At 47.7% G+C, this 15,748-nt stretch overlaps 1 protein-coding gene across 1 annotated transcript in view; it reads right to left on the minus strand.

The window, feature by feature from the left end:
• The window catches only part of LOC123654915 (protein GDAP2 homolog), a 95,399-nt gene that overhangs the window by 47,161 nt on the left and 32,490 nt on the right, over positions 1 to 15,748 (minus strand). Inside the window, exon 7 of the mRNA XM_045590772.1 lies at positions 1,508 to 1,649. Within this exon, the coding sequence (XP_045446728.1) occupies positions 1,508 to 1,649 (142 nt within the window). The remainder of the gene's footprint in view (positions 1 to 1,507; positions 1,650 to 15,748) is intronic.

Genomic DNA, 15,748 nt, shown 5'->3' on the forward strand with positions numbered 1-15,748 from the left:
TCAGCAAAACTTAACTTTTTAAGCCTTTTCATGACAACGACATCTTACACAACAACTTACAGACTAGTAGAGTTTAACCATTCTTTTTTTTATATCTCTACTACTATACTTACAGGTTAAAGCCAAGCATAAGATCTATGATACGGTAAACAAGTATCGTAGGATTTGGATGCCTGCCACTAGGAGCATCACAAGCCTGTTACGAATTCTACCGTGCTGTTAAAAAGCGCATCCTTAGGAGTTCTGATAATCTTACTCCCCAACGAAACCTAGCACTACTTGATAAGGAGTAAGGGTTAAGGTTCCCAATCGGACTGCCTGACATTTTCACCAAGATATGTCTTGCTACGCCCTAACTAAAAATATCATCACGCTTAGTCTAACCTGTTTAACTTTTAATCGCTATTTACAAATCCGCTTGCGCTCTCTCAAATGACCCCACCCTTAGACCTATTTGTTATCAACGCCAGATTTATTGATAAATATTTGTACACCGTTATTTGCCCGTTGATTCCCTCTGATGTGACGGCTTAATGACGCAACCGGGACAGTGGACTTTTTAATCAATGTTTTGAATGATTCGAGGTTGCTTATTTATGAACTGGATAATAAAAAAATCTCTTTTGGGTCAAGATGAATAAATTTGTTCATTTCAGTTGATTTCTTCATCGAAACGAATGAGGAAAATAGCACATGATGTTTAAATTCAAACAATACTGTTTTGATATAACATTCAATGTTTTGGATTCTAAAAATTAATTTCTTTGTTTAAATATTTTTTCTTAACTATAATATTAAAAGAGAAACGATTTGATTATTGGTTACTTTGTAAACTCACAATTGTATAAATAAATATCTACACAATACACACACGGTCGTCTGTTCCTAAAGTAAGCAACTTAATGCTTGTGTTACAGTCAACAGCCAACTGGTATAGCTACATATTTTTATATAGCTGTTTAACTTAGGAAGTAAGGTACAGCAGGATATATCCTGCTCAAAGGACTCTGGAGCAGCCCGACTGGTGAGATACCTCGACTACGCCACGGTAGGCAGGTACTCGCTAGTTGTCGGTGTGAGCTGCAGGTGTAAATGTGTGCTAGGTGGTGTATGCTAACGCGACCCGATTTCACCCCACTCAGGCGTAGGTCTGCTCACACTTGGTGATTATTAGTCACTAAGAGTCTGACACACCACTCCGGTGCCCCCGCGCCGGAGGGTGTCCATGAGGGTTTTCCCTGCTTAAAAAAGGTGTAAATGTGTGCTGCAGGTGTAAGTGTGTGCTGCAGGTGTAAGTGTTTGCTGCAGGTGTAAGTGTGTGCTGCAGGTGTAAGTGTGTGCTGCGGGTGTAAGTGTGTGATGCGGGTGTAAGTGTGTGCTGCAGGTGTAAGTGTTAGCTGCAGGCGCGGGTGCTGCAGGTACTTGTGCTGCGGGGGTGTGTGCTGCAGGTGTAAGTGTGTGCTGCAGGTGTGTGTGCTACAGGTGTCAGCGTGTGGGCGGTACTCACTCGTCGCAGGAGTAGCGCGGCGGCGGCGAGCTGGCGGCAGCAGGCAGCAGGCGCTGCGTGTCGGGCGAGCAGGCGCGCGCGAACGCGGCCGCCGCCTCCACCGCCGCCTCCTCGTCGCACAGGGACGTGTCGTCGTCGGCGGCTGCACATAGGGCGCCACGTCTTACTTTATAAGCGACTCGAGGAAAGGACGACGTCCTCAGCGAGGCTAGGCTTCTTTGATTCATGAACTTAAAACTAAATTTCAGTATCTCATTTCTGGTATTAAATTTAATTGACTTCAAAAAAAAGGACGAGGTTCTCAATTTGACTGTTTTTTTTTTTCTTTATTCCATGTGTGTTATATAAATTTTCACCGCGTGTATCGATTTCTTTGACTCTAATTTTAATCGAAAAGAAATTCTTAAGTGTGTAAAATTAAGGAGTTAAAATTTAGGTATTCTTTTATACAACTAGGTCGGCAAATAAGCGTACGGCTCACCTGGTGGTAAGCGTTTATCGTAGCTTATACACGCCTGCAACACCATAAGCATTACTAGCGCGTTGTCGACTCTACCCTCGATCCTCCCAAAATAATAATAAATAAAAGCTGTACGTTTGTTTATATCATCGTGAGTTCCCACATTTGTATGTACGGGTATTTCATAAACAGAGTGATCCTTCAAATGTGCGGAGAAACGTAAACAAAAATATTTATCTTTGTTCCCTTTAAAATGGGTTAAAACATTATTTTCACGAAAATTGAAACAGATTGTGTTTGTTTGGCGTAGTACGATGAACTTAGTACAAAAAATTGTAAACTAAAATTAAATTCGATACATACGTTACATTATCTTTGTGTTAAGAAAAAAGAAGTTCATTCTTATTTGACGCCGCGTGACGCAACGGTCACAGCACTGAATTGTGACTGTTGCGCTGGTGGTTGCGGGTTCGATCCCTGCACATAACAAACATTTGTCTGTCGGTCAAGACTGTGCTTGTGTATTGTGTGTGTTTCCAGAACCCCGACACAGGGAAATTCCTACTGAGGGCCGTTGAGTGTGAAGCGTTTATTTATTTAATTATTTATTTGTTTTTTCTTATTATATGAGTATTTCTTTTTATTCAGGTCTTTCTTTTTACAAGAAAGGCGTTCTAAGACGACCATATGACATGTCAGCTCAAATTTTTTTTAGTAGCTTAGAAATGAGGAACAATTAATACGATAGTTCATTACCACACATTAACAGACACACACATATATACATACACGCATACATCGTAAATTCTTATATCTACCACTAGTCAGTCAAAACCATCCTGTTGTGACAAACTTAAAAATCTGCAATGCGTCACTACTATCTCAAAGGAAACAATACGGTTATCTATTTACGATTTGTTATCCTGATAACATTGCGTCACTTTAACTACACATTTGGTATAATTATATATTTTACTTCATTTACAAAAGCATACAATCGATTACAACATTACCGTGTGCATACATTGATAAATAATAATCGCTTCAAACTATACGCCCCCCCTTAAGTTTTATTTGTGTGTCGGGATCTGGTAACATACAAAATGTACAACTACAAATGCCCAGACGACGGCAAACTTCTGTATGACGTATCAGGGCTAAAACCGCAGTGCCAACGCGTCCTCAAAATACTATCGATAGAAGCAAATTATAAAGTGGAATTAATAATTTCCAACAATTTTATTACATATAATAATAATATATCACAGATGATTTTGCTAATGTCACGCAAATTGGCGAAGACACGAAGGAGATTGTTCCGAGTGGTTGAATCTATACTCTTACCTTATTACAAAGCTGAAGAGCTTGTTTATTTGCTTATTTGAACGCGCTAATTTCAGGAACTAGTCATTTAATATAACTGAATAAAAAAAGTATTACTTGTGCTGCCATCTATTATCACATTTGAAAAAATTGTAACTGGTCGGTCACTCACGAAACATATAAATATTTCGTGATCGAAATAAAGAAAAAATAATTGTGTTTGCTCGCAAACGAAAAAAAAAACCGACTTCAATTACATCGACAAGTAATACAACGTAGATCGACGTAAAAATAGTCAAGCAACTACGCGTTATCAAAGATTACTCAAAAAGTAGTTATCAGATCTCGATAAAATTTATATGTGACCACATGATAAACATCAGCTTTAAAATTATTAAAATCGGTACACCCAGTAAAAAGTTATTACGGATTTTCGAGAGTTTCCCTCGATTTCTCTGGGATCCCATCATCAGATCCTGGTTTCCTTATCACGGTACCAAACTAGGGATATCTCCTTTCCAACAAAAAAAGAATTATCAAAATCGGTACATCCAGTAGAAAGTTATGCGGTATAATACAACGTAGGTCGACGAAAAAAGCGTCAAGTAAAAACGCATTATTAGATATAGCTCGAAAAGTAGTTGTTAGATCTCAAATAAATTTAAATGGGACCAATTGGCACACACCACCTTTCGATTAAAACAAAATTTGTCGAAATCGGTCTACCCGGTCAAAAGTTCTGATGTAACATACATAAAAAAAAAATACAGTCGAATTGAGAACCTCCTCCTTTTTTTGAAGTCGGTTAAAAAGTAAAATGAAATATGGGGAAATTTAGAAGAGCAATGGAAGCCATAACAATTAATTTTAGACTTTTTGTTCGTTTGAGTTTGTTCCAGTTTCGCGCAAAATCTACTGTAAGCAATGGATGCTAACTTTACGGTCTCACCTAGTAGACTTAAGTGAAGTCGCAGAAAAAAGCTAGCAGAATATTTCTGTACATACAGTACGTAGTAAAAATTGATTTGGAATCGAACAAACACGCATTCGCAGTAACATCTATTCATCATTACAGACATAGACATAGGCCTCCACAAGTTTACGCCAAAAATAACGTGAACTCATGTGTTTTGCCCATAGTCACCACGCTGGGCAGGCGGGTTGGCGACCGCAGGGCTGGCTTTGTCGCACCGGAGACGCTGCTGCCCGTCTTCGGCCTGTGTATTTCAAAGCCAGAAGTTGGATGGTTATCTCGCCACGGTCGGCTTTTTAAGTTCCAAGGTGGTCGTAGAACTGTGTTATCCTTTAGTCGCCTCTTACGACACCCCCGGGAAGAGAGGGGGTGGCTATATTCTTTAGTACCGTAGCCACACAGCAACATCTATTCAATACTATTTAATTACAGAATAAAACACAAAATAAATTACATAGCTGATATTGACTTGGATTGAAATTCGTCACAATACTAATCCTACTGGTTTAATTTCCGTACATTACATAATGGTAAATCTCGTTTAATATTTTTTATGTCTTCTGCGATACATTTTCTTATCTGTACGCCCATAATAGTAATAAAAAATTATTCTTAGTATAAACTATTTTTTCTACTCTTTATTGCCTACTACAAAAGATGCAAAAAGGAGGTCTCAGTGCTAGAATAATACTTCCAGAAGGCTCTAGACTAATGCTTTTACAAGCTTTCTTTAGTAATATAACGCATTCGCATCGCATTCAGCCTGTAACATCCCACTGTTGGGTATAGGCGTCTTTCCCCATATAGGAGAAGGATTGGAGCTTAATCCACCACGCTGTTTTAGTGCGGGTTGGCGAATATGATGCCTACCATGAGTAACGATCGCTAACAGGTATTTATGATAACCACTGGGACCGACGGCTTAACGTGTTCTCCGAGGCACGGCGGGGAGACCCGCAAGGACAGACATCCGAACCGGAAAGAAATATTTGTACAAATACAAGTATCCATCCCTAGCGGGAATCGAACCCGCAAACTGTAGGTGTTTCAGGCGACAGGAGGAGGAAATTTCACTGGCAGATAGCTGATGTAATAAGGAGTAACAAGCTACTTTTATTTTAGAAATTTATTTATTTTATAACCCTGCGAAATGAACAATAATTGTTTTATTAAACTCCACGCGGACGAAGTCGCGGGTACAGCTAGTGTTAAACACTATGTAAATATCTCGAAGTTTAAGACTATTTTAAATTGTCAAGCTACATTACAACATATATAACCAGATTTTTAATAATTATTAATTAATTTCTTAATATATAAACAAATGTATAATGTTTAATTAATTCATTTGTATGCTATTAAAATAAATACGAGATATATTCATATAATTATATAAAAAATGTTTCTTATAAGATTAAAAAAAAATCTACTTACGATCATATTCAAATGCTAGATTTATCATTTCAGATGATATAATCAAAACAACAACTTTTTATACTTGAATAAATTCACAAGTAAACTAAATACAGATAATTGAGACATTTTAATTTTTACTAACAATATAAATATTAATTATTCAATTAGGAAAATCACGTATTTTTAAAAAAGGAAGTATAAAAACAAAAGTTATCTCGACTATGCACAGATATCAGATGTTAAATTGTTTCATAAAATCCAAATGAGCCACAGATAAGAAATTTAGGCTAGTTGTCTAAATATTTATGCCGCGAAATTCTTTGTCTAAGATAAAATAGCGCTGAAGATAATTATTTATAAATGTTTGGTTGATTACAATAATATAAGGTTTCATTTTGCATTTTGATTTAAAATATTATTCATACATTAATTGCAACTAACAGTATATTAATTTTGTAATGAATTAAGTACCTAACTAGTAATTTTACAAAAATTTTACTAAATGCTTATTTTAATGAATTCAAAAAATTTGACATGGGATATGACATTTTTTTTTTTTAATTTTTTGCTTATGTGTTTAAGCTTCAAATATAGTTATTACAGGTATTTTTTTATCTTAAAATTATAGTTCAGTATTTATTTAATATACAAAAATATCTTTAAACGTTTAAAAGGCAGTTTTTATATTCATCATTACAGCCTATACCGTCCACTGCTGGACATAGGCCTCCACAAGTTTACGCCAAAAATAACGTGAACTCATGTGTTTTGCCCATAGTCACCACGCTGGGCAGGCGGGTTGGTGACCGCAGTACTGGCTTTGTCGCACCGAAGACGCTGCTGCCCGTCTTCGGCCTGTGTATTTCAAAGCCAGCAGTTGGATGGTTATCCCGCCATCGGTCGGCTTTTTATATTAGCTATTATATATACTTCAGGATTGCTATGAAATATTATGTATTGAGATATTTCAAATATATAATTTAATACATGTATCATGTGGTCAAGGTATTTGTTAAATTTTTGATTTTTTTAAACATTTTTTTTTTTTTATTTAACAGTCTCCCGCACAGTACCAGTTCTGGGCCATGACGAGTACCGAAGTACATTATATTTTATATCATTAGATAGTGAATAGCCTATATCGATAGATTTTATCGTTTTTATGAGCATATTTAGTGGGCATACCCTGTTAGCAAAAATGTCATCTGCGTTATATTAGAGTGGCAGAAACCCATTTCATTTGAAGAAAGAAATGGGAGACATATTACATATATCGATGAAGAATCTTCATAGATATGAAGTCAATTAAGTCACCAATGTTGGTTGCCTATAATCATACGCCCACTTTGAATAACAATGAAACTATTTTTCCGTGAAAGTACTCTTAAACCCCTATCCGTTAGTATGCGATTCATTAATGGACGCACCGTGGCCCAAATCGGGACACAGTTCTTTGTAAAATGGCGTTGTCGACACTAAAAGTGGGAAACATATCTGATCACTCGTCAAGCAAGAACTTTATCAAAGTAGGCAATACCGTTTGTATCATATATTTATTTGATTTATCGGATTGATCATATTAAATAAAAGCGTAAAGTAAATAAACAACTGTGTCAAATTTTATTGAACTTTTACTAGGCCTTATTAAATGAAATTAAGTTTAACCCTATTTGATTTATTTACTACTAGCAGCATATCATATACTAAAACCTGGGTTTAAAAAGGTTTTAGTATTATTCCGAATCGGTTCAGTAGTTTTCGCAGTATAACCGAACAACAAAAAAAACCGGCTCTGCATTTTCCATTCCATTTATATTTTACATTATGGGCTGTTATGCGCCAACCCATAGTGGAGTAGCGCGGTGAATAAAGCTCCAATCCTTCTTCTATATTGAGAAAGAGGCCTATGATGTTACAGGCTGCACGTATGTTTTACTTATAAATAATAGCAGATACCTACCTTTTCGACATTTATTGATTATCACATGAAGCTATCTCGTTATTTGCGCACGCAAGAAGATTGCAAATATTTATTGATAACATTAATAATATTAGGTTAAATTTACTTAACGTTATTCACAAGAAAAGTGTTTGCTTTTTAATGAGATTATCTGTTCTCATTGAACCGATTTTAAATATATTTTTTTTAATAATAAGTTCAGTGAGGACTGCCCGTGATAATTCAGAATAATGAAAACATGGCAAATATCTAAAAAGAGCACTAAAAGCCAAAATATTTATTTTATGATTGCAGGTTTTTTTTTAAATTTATATTTTTACTGGACCAAATTGGACCCGTATATCACAATTTCGGTCATAGAGATCAAACTTCAAACCAAACTAATTGTGTTTGCTCGGAAACGAAGAGAAAAACCGACAAATACCACAACGTACGTAGACGAAACAATAGTACAAGTAAATATGCGTTATACACGGTACATATACCACAATAATATTTATTACAATTTTTGTCTGTCTGTCTGTTTGTGCCGACTAATCTCTGTAACGGCTGGACCGATTTGGACTGAGTAACTTAGGCTACTTTTATTTTAGTTTTTATTTTTATTTTATATCATAACTCTGCGAACTGAATAATAACAATTTTTTAAATTCCACGCAGACGAAGTCGCGGGTACAGCTTGTTAATGAATAAATTGTAACGAAGTCGTTTTGTACACAAATTTACTGCAGGTGAAACAGTCAGGCACAGCTAGTTAATATCTTAATAAATTGATTACTATTTCTAAAAGTTTTCAATCGTCATATTGTTCAGTACACAACACAAATTATTCCTGCTTTTGGAATAAATTCTTACCACAATTATCAGTTAATTTTAATAAAAAAAATTATAGAAGTTACTTACATTTTAGAAATTAACAAAAGTTATTGTTGTCTAAAATAAATCTAGAAACGCAAGTGTTTATTCACGATTTTGAAAATAATATATAATAACAATAACCAATTTAAAAAACAGTATAAAATAATAATTTTAATTTTTAAATTTGCAAATTCATTTTATTATATCAGTACGTACTGTTAATAATTTTAAATATAATAAAATACAAAACAGGAAAGCCAAAAACACACAAACATTTTTGATTATCTTAATATATAAAAATGAAGTGTCACGTTGTTTGTGGCGATGGATTCCAAACAACTTAACCGATTTTAATCAAATTTATACACCGTATGCAGTTTGATCCGACTTGAAAATAGGCTATATTTTATTTCGATATATTATATAATTATATTTAAAAAAAAATAAAGCAGTACGAAGTTCGCCAGATCAAATTAAAAATACGTATAAAAAGTCTTCAAATATGGAATAATATTAATTTAGTACCTGTCGGTCGAACCTTCATTTCCATATGAACACTTTGCATAGGGTTGACTGGAAGCGCCATATTGATCCACAAATTATTTTCAAAACTTTTAATTTATTTTTACAATATTTTTTTTCCAACAGAACGTTTCAAATCAAATCGATCGATAGCACTGAATGCGTCAATACACGATAAGGTGTTATATTATATCTGAGATAAGCCGAGGCAATCGTCCTATATAGGATTTAGAACCGTGTCATATCAACTTTGTTTACATGTAGGGAATATTTGGTAGTTTTTTATTTATTTATTATTCACTGTGACAAGGTACTTGAGTCATAGTATAGCTATTGTAAGGTTCGATACATCATTTAGAACCTTGTCATCGCAAACGTGTTTACACATTAGGAGATTCTTGAAAGTTTTTCTATCATTTACTTTAATAAGGCACTATAGTAAACAATGAGATATGTAAAAGCCGTATTGGGGTTATATTATGGGTAAATTAATAAATACGATATCGTACTAAAAGTGCATAATTATAAATATTTACTTTATTTGTGTATAATTGGAATTACATTTATAGGTGATGTTAAAGAGAGCAGAGATGAAGTAATGATAATTATTTTTAATGATCCAGAACAGTGAAGGACATGAAGTAATGAAAAAAGTTAGAAGTCTATGGCGAATTAGGGAAACCAATAGTACCATTATTTATATAGTATATTGTCGAAGGATTTAATTATGATCATAATATGACAAAAAATAAATTTAAAAAAGAAAAAATAAAATTAAAATAAACTAATATTAAAATCAAAACAACGAGAATTTCATATCAATAAAGAAAGGAAATAGAACGAATGTAATAATATGATTGAAATCAGTTGGACAGTGATTTCTTTCATATGTACCTACGAGATGACACATTGCCTATGTTTATCAAAGAAAATAATTTATTCATATATTAAGAACTAGTCCGATCTTGATCACATTTAAATGGGACTACATGATAAGCAACAGCTTTCGAATGAGAAAAAATTATCTAAATAAATTTTAACACACATATTATTTACACGTAAAAAAATCAGTCGAATTGAAAAACTCCTCCTTTTTTAACGTTAGTTAACAAAGGTTAGTTTAATACATTTAGAAGGTTTGTAATGTCTGAAGGTGGTTTACACAAGATACTGTTTAAAGAAATGGAGTCCATATTATTTGAGCTATATTATTGTTAGTATCATTTAAAACAATTATGCATCCGATTATAAGCTACCTTTAAAAAAAAAAAAAACAATTTATCTCTGAAGTATTTTATACACTAAAGAATTACTTAGCTATAAGGATTTTCCAGTAAAAAAAACATTATCTGTATTTGTCTTGCAGATCGCTGATGTATGAAGTATAAGAGACAAGTTGATTTTTGGTAACGCGTATGTATTGTGTTACATTTAAGGGTGCATGTGAACGCTTGTGGGTGCGTGTGTGGTCACGTGTGTACGCTTGTGGGTGCGTGTGTGGTCACGTGTGTACGCTTGTGGGTGCGTGTGTGGTCACGTGTGTACGCTTGTGGGTGCGTGTGTGGTCACGTGTGTACGCTTGTGGGTGCGTGTGTGGTCACGTGTGTACGTTTGTGGGTGCGTGTGTGGTTCCGTGTGTACGTTTGTGGGTGCGTGTGTGGTCACGTGTGTACGCTTGTGGGTGCGTGTGTGGTTCCGTGTGTACGTTTGTGGGTGCGTGTGTGGTCACGTGTGTACGCTTGTGGGTGCGTGTGTGGTCACGTGTGTACGTTTGTGGGTGCGTGTGTGGTTCCGTGTGTACGTTTGTGGGTGCGTGTGTGGTTCCGTGTGTACGTTTGTGGGTGCGTGTGAGGTCCCGTGTGTACGCTTGTGGGTGCGTGTGAGATCCCGTGTCCGTGTCCGTACATGGTCCCGGTCCCGTGGCAGTACGGCGGTCGCGTGTCGTACCTGCGGCGTGCTCGTGCGGGTTGTGTATGATGCGGATGCGGCGCTCGGGCGGGTCGGGGCGCGCCCGCAGGCAGTACGGCGGTCGCGTGTCGTACCTGCGGCGTGCTCGTGCGGGTTGTGTATGATGCGGATGCGGCGCTCGGGCGGGTCGGGGCGCGCCCGCAGGCAGTACGGCGGTCGCGTGTCGTACCTGCGGCGTGCTCGTGCGGGTTGTGTATGATGCGGATGCGGCGCTCGGGCGGGTCGGGGCGCGCCCGCAGGCAGTACGGCGGTCGCGTGTCGTACCTGCGGCGTGCTCGTGCGGGTTGTGTATGATGCGGATGCGGCGCTCGGGCGGGTCGGGGCGCGCCCGCAGGCAGTACGGCGGTCGCGTGTCGTACCTGCGGCGTGCTCGTGCGGGTTGTGTATGATGCGGATGCGGCGCTCGGGCGGGTCGGGGCGCGCCCGCAGGCAGTACGGCGGTCGCGTGTCGTACCTGCGGCGTGCTCGTGCGGGTTGTGTATGATGCGGATGCGGCGCTCGGGCGGGTCGGGGCGCGCCCGCAGCCGCCAGCGCGCCGCGTCGGCCTCCCGCGGCGCGCGCGGGAAGTACAGCGGCGCGAGCGCCAGCAGCGGCGCCAGCTCGGCGCCCGGCGCGCCCGCAGGCAGTACGGCGGTCGCGTGTCGTACCTGCGGCGTGCTCGTGCGGGTTGTGTATGATGCGGATGCGGCGCTCGGGCGGGTCGGGGCGCGCCCGCAGGCAGTACGGCGGTCGCGTGTCGTACCTGCGGCGTGCTCGTGCGGGTTGTGTATGATGCGGATGCGGCGCTCGGGCGGGTCGGGGCGCGCCCGCAGGCAGTACGGCGGTCGCGTGTCGTACCTGCGGCGTGCTCGTGCGGGTTGTGTATGATGCGGATGCGGCGCTCGGGCGGGTCGGGGCGCGCCCGCAGGCAGTACGGCGGTCGCGTGTCGTACCTGCGGCGTGCTCGTGCGGGTTGTGTATGATGCGGATGCGGCGCTCGGGCGGGTCGGGGCGCGCCCGCAGCCGCCAGCGCGCCGCGTCGGCCTCCCGCGGCGCGCGCGGGAAGTACAGCGGCGCGAGCGCCAGCAGCGGCGCCAGCTCGGCGCCCGGCGCGCCCGCAGGCAGTACGGCGGTCGCGTGTCGTACCTGCGGCGTGCTCGTGCGGGTTGTGTATGATGCGGATGCGGCGCTCGGGCGGGTCGGGGCGCGCCCGCAGGCAGTACGGCGGTCGCGTGTCGTACCTGCGGCGTGCTCGTGCGGGTTGTGTATGATGCGGATGCGGCGCTCGGGCGGGTCGGGGCGCGCCCGCAGGCAGTACGGCGGTCGCGTGTCGTACCTGCGGCGTGCTCGTGCGGGTTGTGTATGATGCGGATGCGGCGCTCGGGCGGGTCGGGGCGCGCCCGCAGGCAGTACGGCGGTCGCGTGTCGTACCTGCGGCGTGCTCGTGCGGGTTGTGTATGATGCGGATGCGGCGCTCGGGCGGGTCGGGGCGCGCCCGCAGCCGCCAGCGCGCCGCGTCGGCCTCCCGCGGCGCGCGCGGGAAGTACAGCGGCGCGAGCGCCAGCAGCGGCGCCAGCTCGGCGCCCGGCGCGCCCGCAGGCAGTACGGCGGTCGCGTGTCGTACCTGCGGCGTGCTCGTGCGGGTTGTGTATGATGCGGATGCGGCGCTCGGGCGGGTCGGGGCGCGCCCGCAGGCAGTACGGCGGTCGCGTGTCGTACCTGCGGCGTGCTCGTGCGGGTTGTGTATGATGCGGATGCGGCGCTCGGGCGGGTCGGGGCGCGCCCGCAGGCAGTACGGCGGTCGCGTGTCGTACCTGCGGCGTGCTCGTGCGGGTTGTGTATGATGCGGATGCGGCGCTCGGGCGGGTCGGGGCGCGCCCGCAGGCAGTACGGCGGTCGCGTGTCGTACCTGCGGCGTGCTCGTGCGGGTTGTGTATGATGCGGATGCGGCGCTCGGGCGGGTCGGGGCGCGCCCGCAGCCGCCAGCGCGCCGCGTCGGCCTCCCGCGGCGCGCGCGGGAAGTACAGCGGCGCGAGCGCCAGCAGCGGCGCCAGCTCGGCGCCCGGCGCGCCCGCAGGCAGTACGGCGGTCGCGTGTCGTACCTGCGGCGTGCTCGTGCGGGTTGTGTATGATGCGGATGCGGCGCTCGGGCGGGTCGGGGCGCGCCCGCAGGCAGTACGGCGGTCGCGTGTCGTACCTGCGGCGTGCTCGTGCGGGTTGTGTATGATGCGGATGCGGCGCTCGGGCGGGTCGGGGCGCGCCCGCAGCCGCCAGCGCGCCGCGTCGGCCTCCCGCGGCGCGCGCGGGAAGTACAGCGGCGCGAGCGCCAGCAGCGGCGCCAGCTCGGCGCCCGGCGCGCCCGCAGGCAGTACGGCGGTCGCGTGTCGTACCTGCGGCGTGCTCGTGCGGGTTGTGTATGATGCGGATGCGGCGCTCGGGCGGGTCGGGGCGCGCCCGCAGGCAGTACGGCGGTCGCGTGTCGTACCTGCGGCGTGCTCGTGCGGGTTGTGTATGATGCGGATGCGGCGCTCGGGCGGGTCGGGGCGCGCCCGCAGGCAGTACGGCGGTCGCGTGTCGTACCTGCGGCGTGCTCGTGCGGGTTGTGTATGATGCGGATGCGGCGCTCGGGCGGGTCGGGGCGCGCCCGCAGGCAGTACGGCGGTCGCGTGTCGTACCTGCGGCGTGCTCGTGCGGGTTGTGTATGATGCGGATGCGGCGCTCGGGCGGGTCGGGGCGCGCCCGCAGGCAGTACGGCGGTCGCGTGTCGTACCTGCGGCGTGCTCGTGCGGGTTGTGTATGATGCGGATGCGGCGCTCGGGCGGGTCGGGGCGCGCCCGCAGCCGCCAGCGCGCCGCGTCGGCCTCCCGCGGCGCGCGCGGGAAGTACAGCGGCGCGAGCGCCAGCAGCGGCGCCAGCTCGGCGCCCGGCGCGCCCGCAGGCAGTACGGCGGTCGCGTGTCGTACCTGCGGCGTGCTCGTGCGGGTTGTGTATGATGCGGATGCGGCGCTCGGGCGGGTCGGGGCGCGCCCGCAGGCAGTACGGCGGTCGCGTGTCGTACCTGCGGCGTGCTCGTGCGGGTTGTGTATGATGCGGATGCGGCGCTCGGGCGGGTCGGGGCGCGCCCGCAGGCAGTACGGCGGTCGCGTGTCGTACCTGCGGCGTGCTCGTGCGGGTTGTGTATGATGCGGATGCGGCGCTCGGGCGGGTCGGGGCGCGCCCGCAGGCAGTACGGCGGTCGCGTGTCGTACCTGCGGCGTGCTCGTGCGGGTTGTGTATGATGCGGATGCGGCGCTCGGGCGGGTCGGGGCGCGCCCGCAGCCGCCAGCGCGCCGCGTCGGCCTCCCGCGGCGCGCGCGGGAAGTACAGCGGCGCGAGCGCCAGCAGCGGCGCCAGCTCGGCGCCCGGCGCGCCCGCAGGCAGTACGGCGGTCGCGTGTCGTACCTGCGGCGTGCTCGTGCGGGTTGTGTATGATGCGGATGCGGCGCTCGGGCGGGTCGGGGCGCGCCCGCAGGCAGTACGGCGGTCGCGTGTCGTACCTGCGGCGTGCTCGTGCGGGTTGTGTATGATGCGGATGCGGCGCTCGGGCGGGTCGGGGCGCGCCCGCAGGCAGTACGGCGGTCGCGTGTCGTACCTGCGGCGTGCTCGTGCGGGTTGTGTATGATGCGGATGCGGCGCTCGGGCGGGTCGGGGCGCGCCCGCAGGCAGTACGGCGGTCGCGTGTCGTACCTGCGGCGTGCTCGTGCGGGTTGTGTATGATGCGGATGCGGCGCTCGGGCGGGTCGGGGCGCGCCCGCAGCCGCCAGCGCGCCGCGTCGGCCTCCCGCGGCGCGCGCGGGAAGTACAGCGGCGCGAGCGCCAGCAGCGGCGCCAGCTCGGCGCCCGGCGCGCCCGCAGGCAGTACGGCGGTCGCGTGTCGTACCTGCGGCGTGCTCGTGCGGGTTGTGTATGATGCGGATGCGGCGCTCGGGCGGGTCGGGGCGCGCCCGCAGGCAGTACGGCGGTCGCGTGTCGTACCTGCGGCGTGCTCGTGCGGGTTGTGTATGATGCGGATGCGGCGCTCGGGCGGGTCGGGGCGCGCCCGCAGGCAGTACGGCGGTCGCGTGTCGTACCTGCGGCGTGCTCGTGCGGGTTGTGTATGATGCGGATGCGGCGCTCGGGCGGGTCGGGGCGCGCCCGCAGGCAGTACGGCGGTCGCGTGTCGTACCTGCGGCGTGCTCGTGCGGGTTGTGTATGATGCGGATGCGGCGCTCGGGCGGGTCGGGGCGCGCCCGCAGCCGCCAGCGCGCCGCGTCGGCCTCCCGCGGCGCGCGCGGGAAGTACAGCGGCGCGAGCGCCAGCAGCGGCGCCAGCTCGGCGCCCGGCGCGCCCGCAGGCAGTACGGCGGTCGCGTGTCGTACCTGCGGCGTGCTCGTGCGGGTTGTGTATGATGCGGATGCGGCGCTCGGGCGGGTCGGGGCGCGCCCGCAGGCAGTACGGCGGTCGCGTGTCGTACCTGCGGCGTGCTCGTGCGGGTTGTGTATGATGCGGATGCGGCGCTCGGGCGGGTCGGGGCGCGCCCGCAGCCGCCAGCGCGCCGCGTCGGCCTCCCGCGGCGCGCGCGCGAGGTACAGCGGCGCGAGCGCCAGCAGCGGCGCCAGCTCGGCTCCGGGCGCGCCCGCAGGCAGTACGGCGGTCGCGTGTCGTACCTGCGGCGTGCTCGTGCGGGTTGTGTATGATGCGGATGCGGCGCTCGGGCGGGTCGGGGCGCGCCCGCAGGCAGTACGGCGGTCGCGTGTCGTACCT

The sequence above is a fragment of the Melitaea cinxia genome, chromosome 7, assembly GCF_905220565.1.
Source record: "Melitaea cinxia chromosome 7, ilMelCinx1.1, whole genome shotgun sequence".
Taxonomy (NCBI): domain Eukaryota; kingdom Metazoa; phylum Arthropoda; class Insecta; order Lepidoptera; family Nymphalidae; genus Melitaea; species Melitaea cinxia.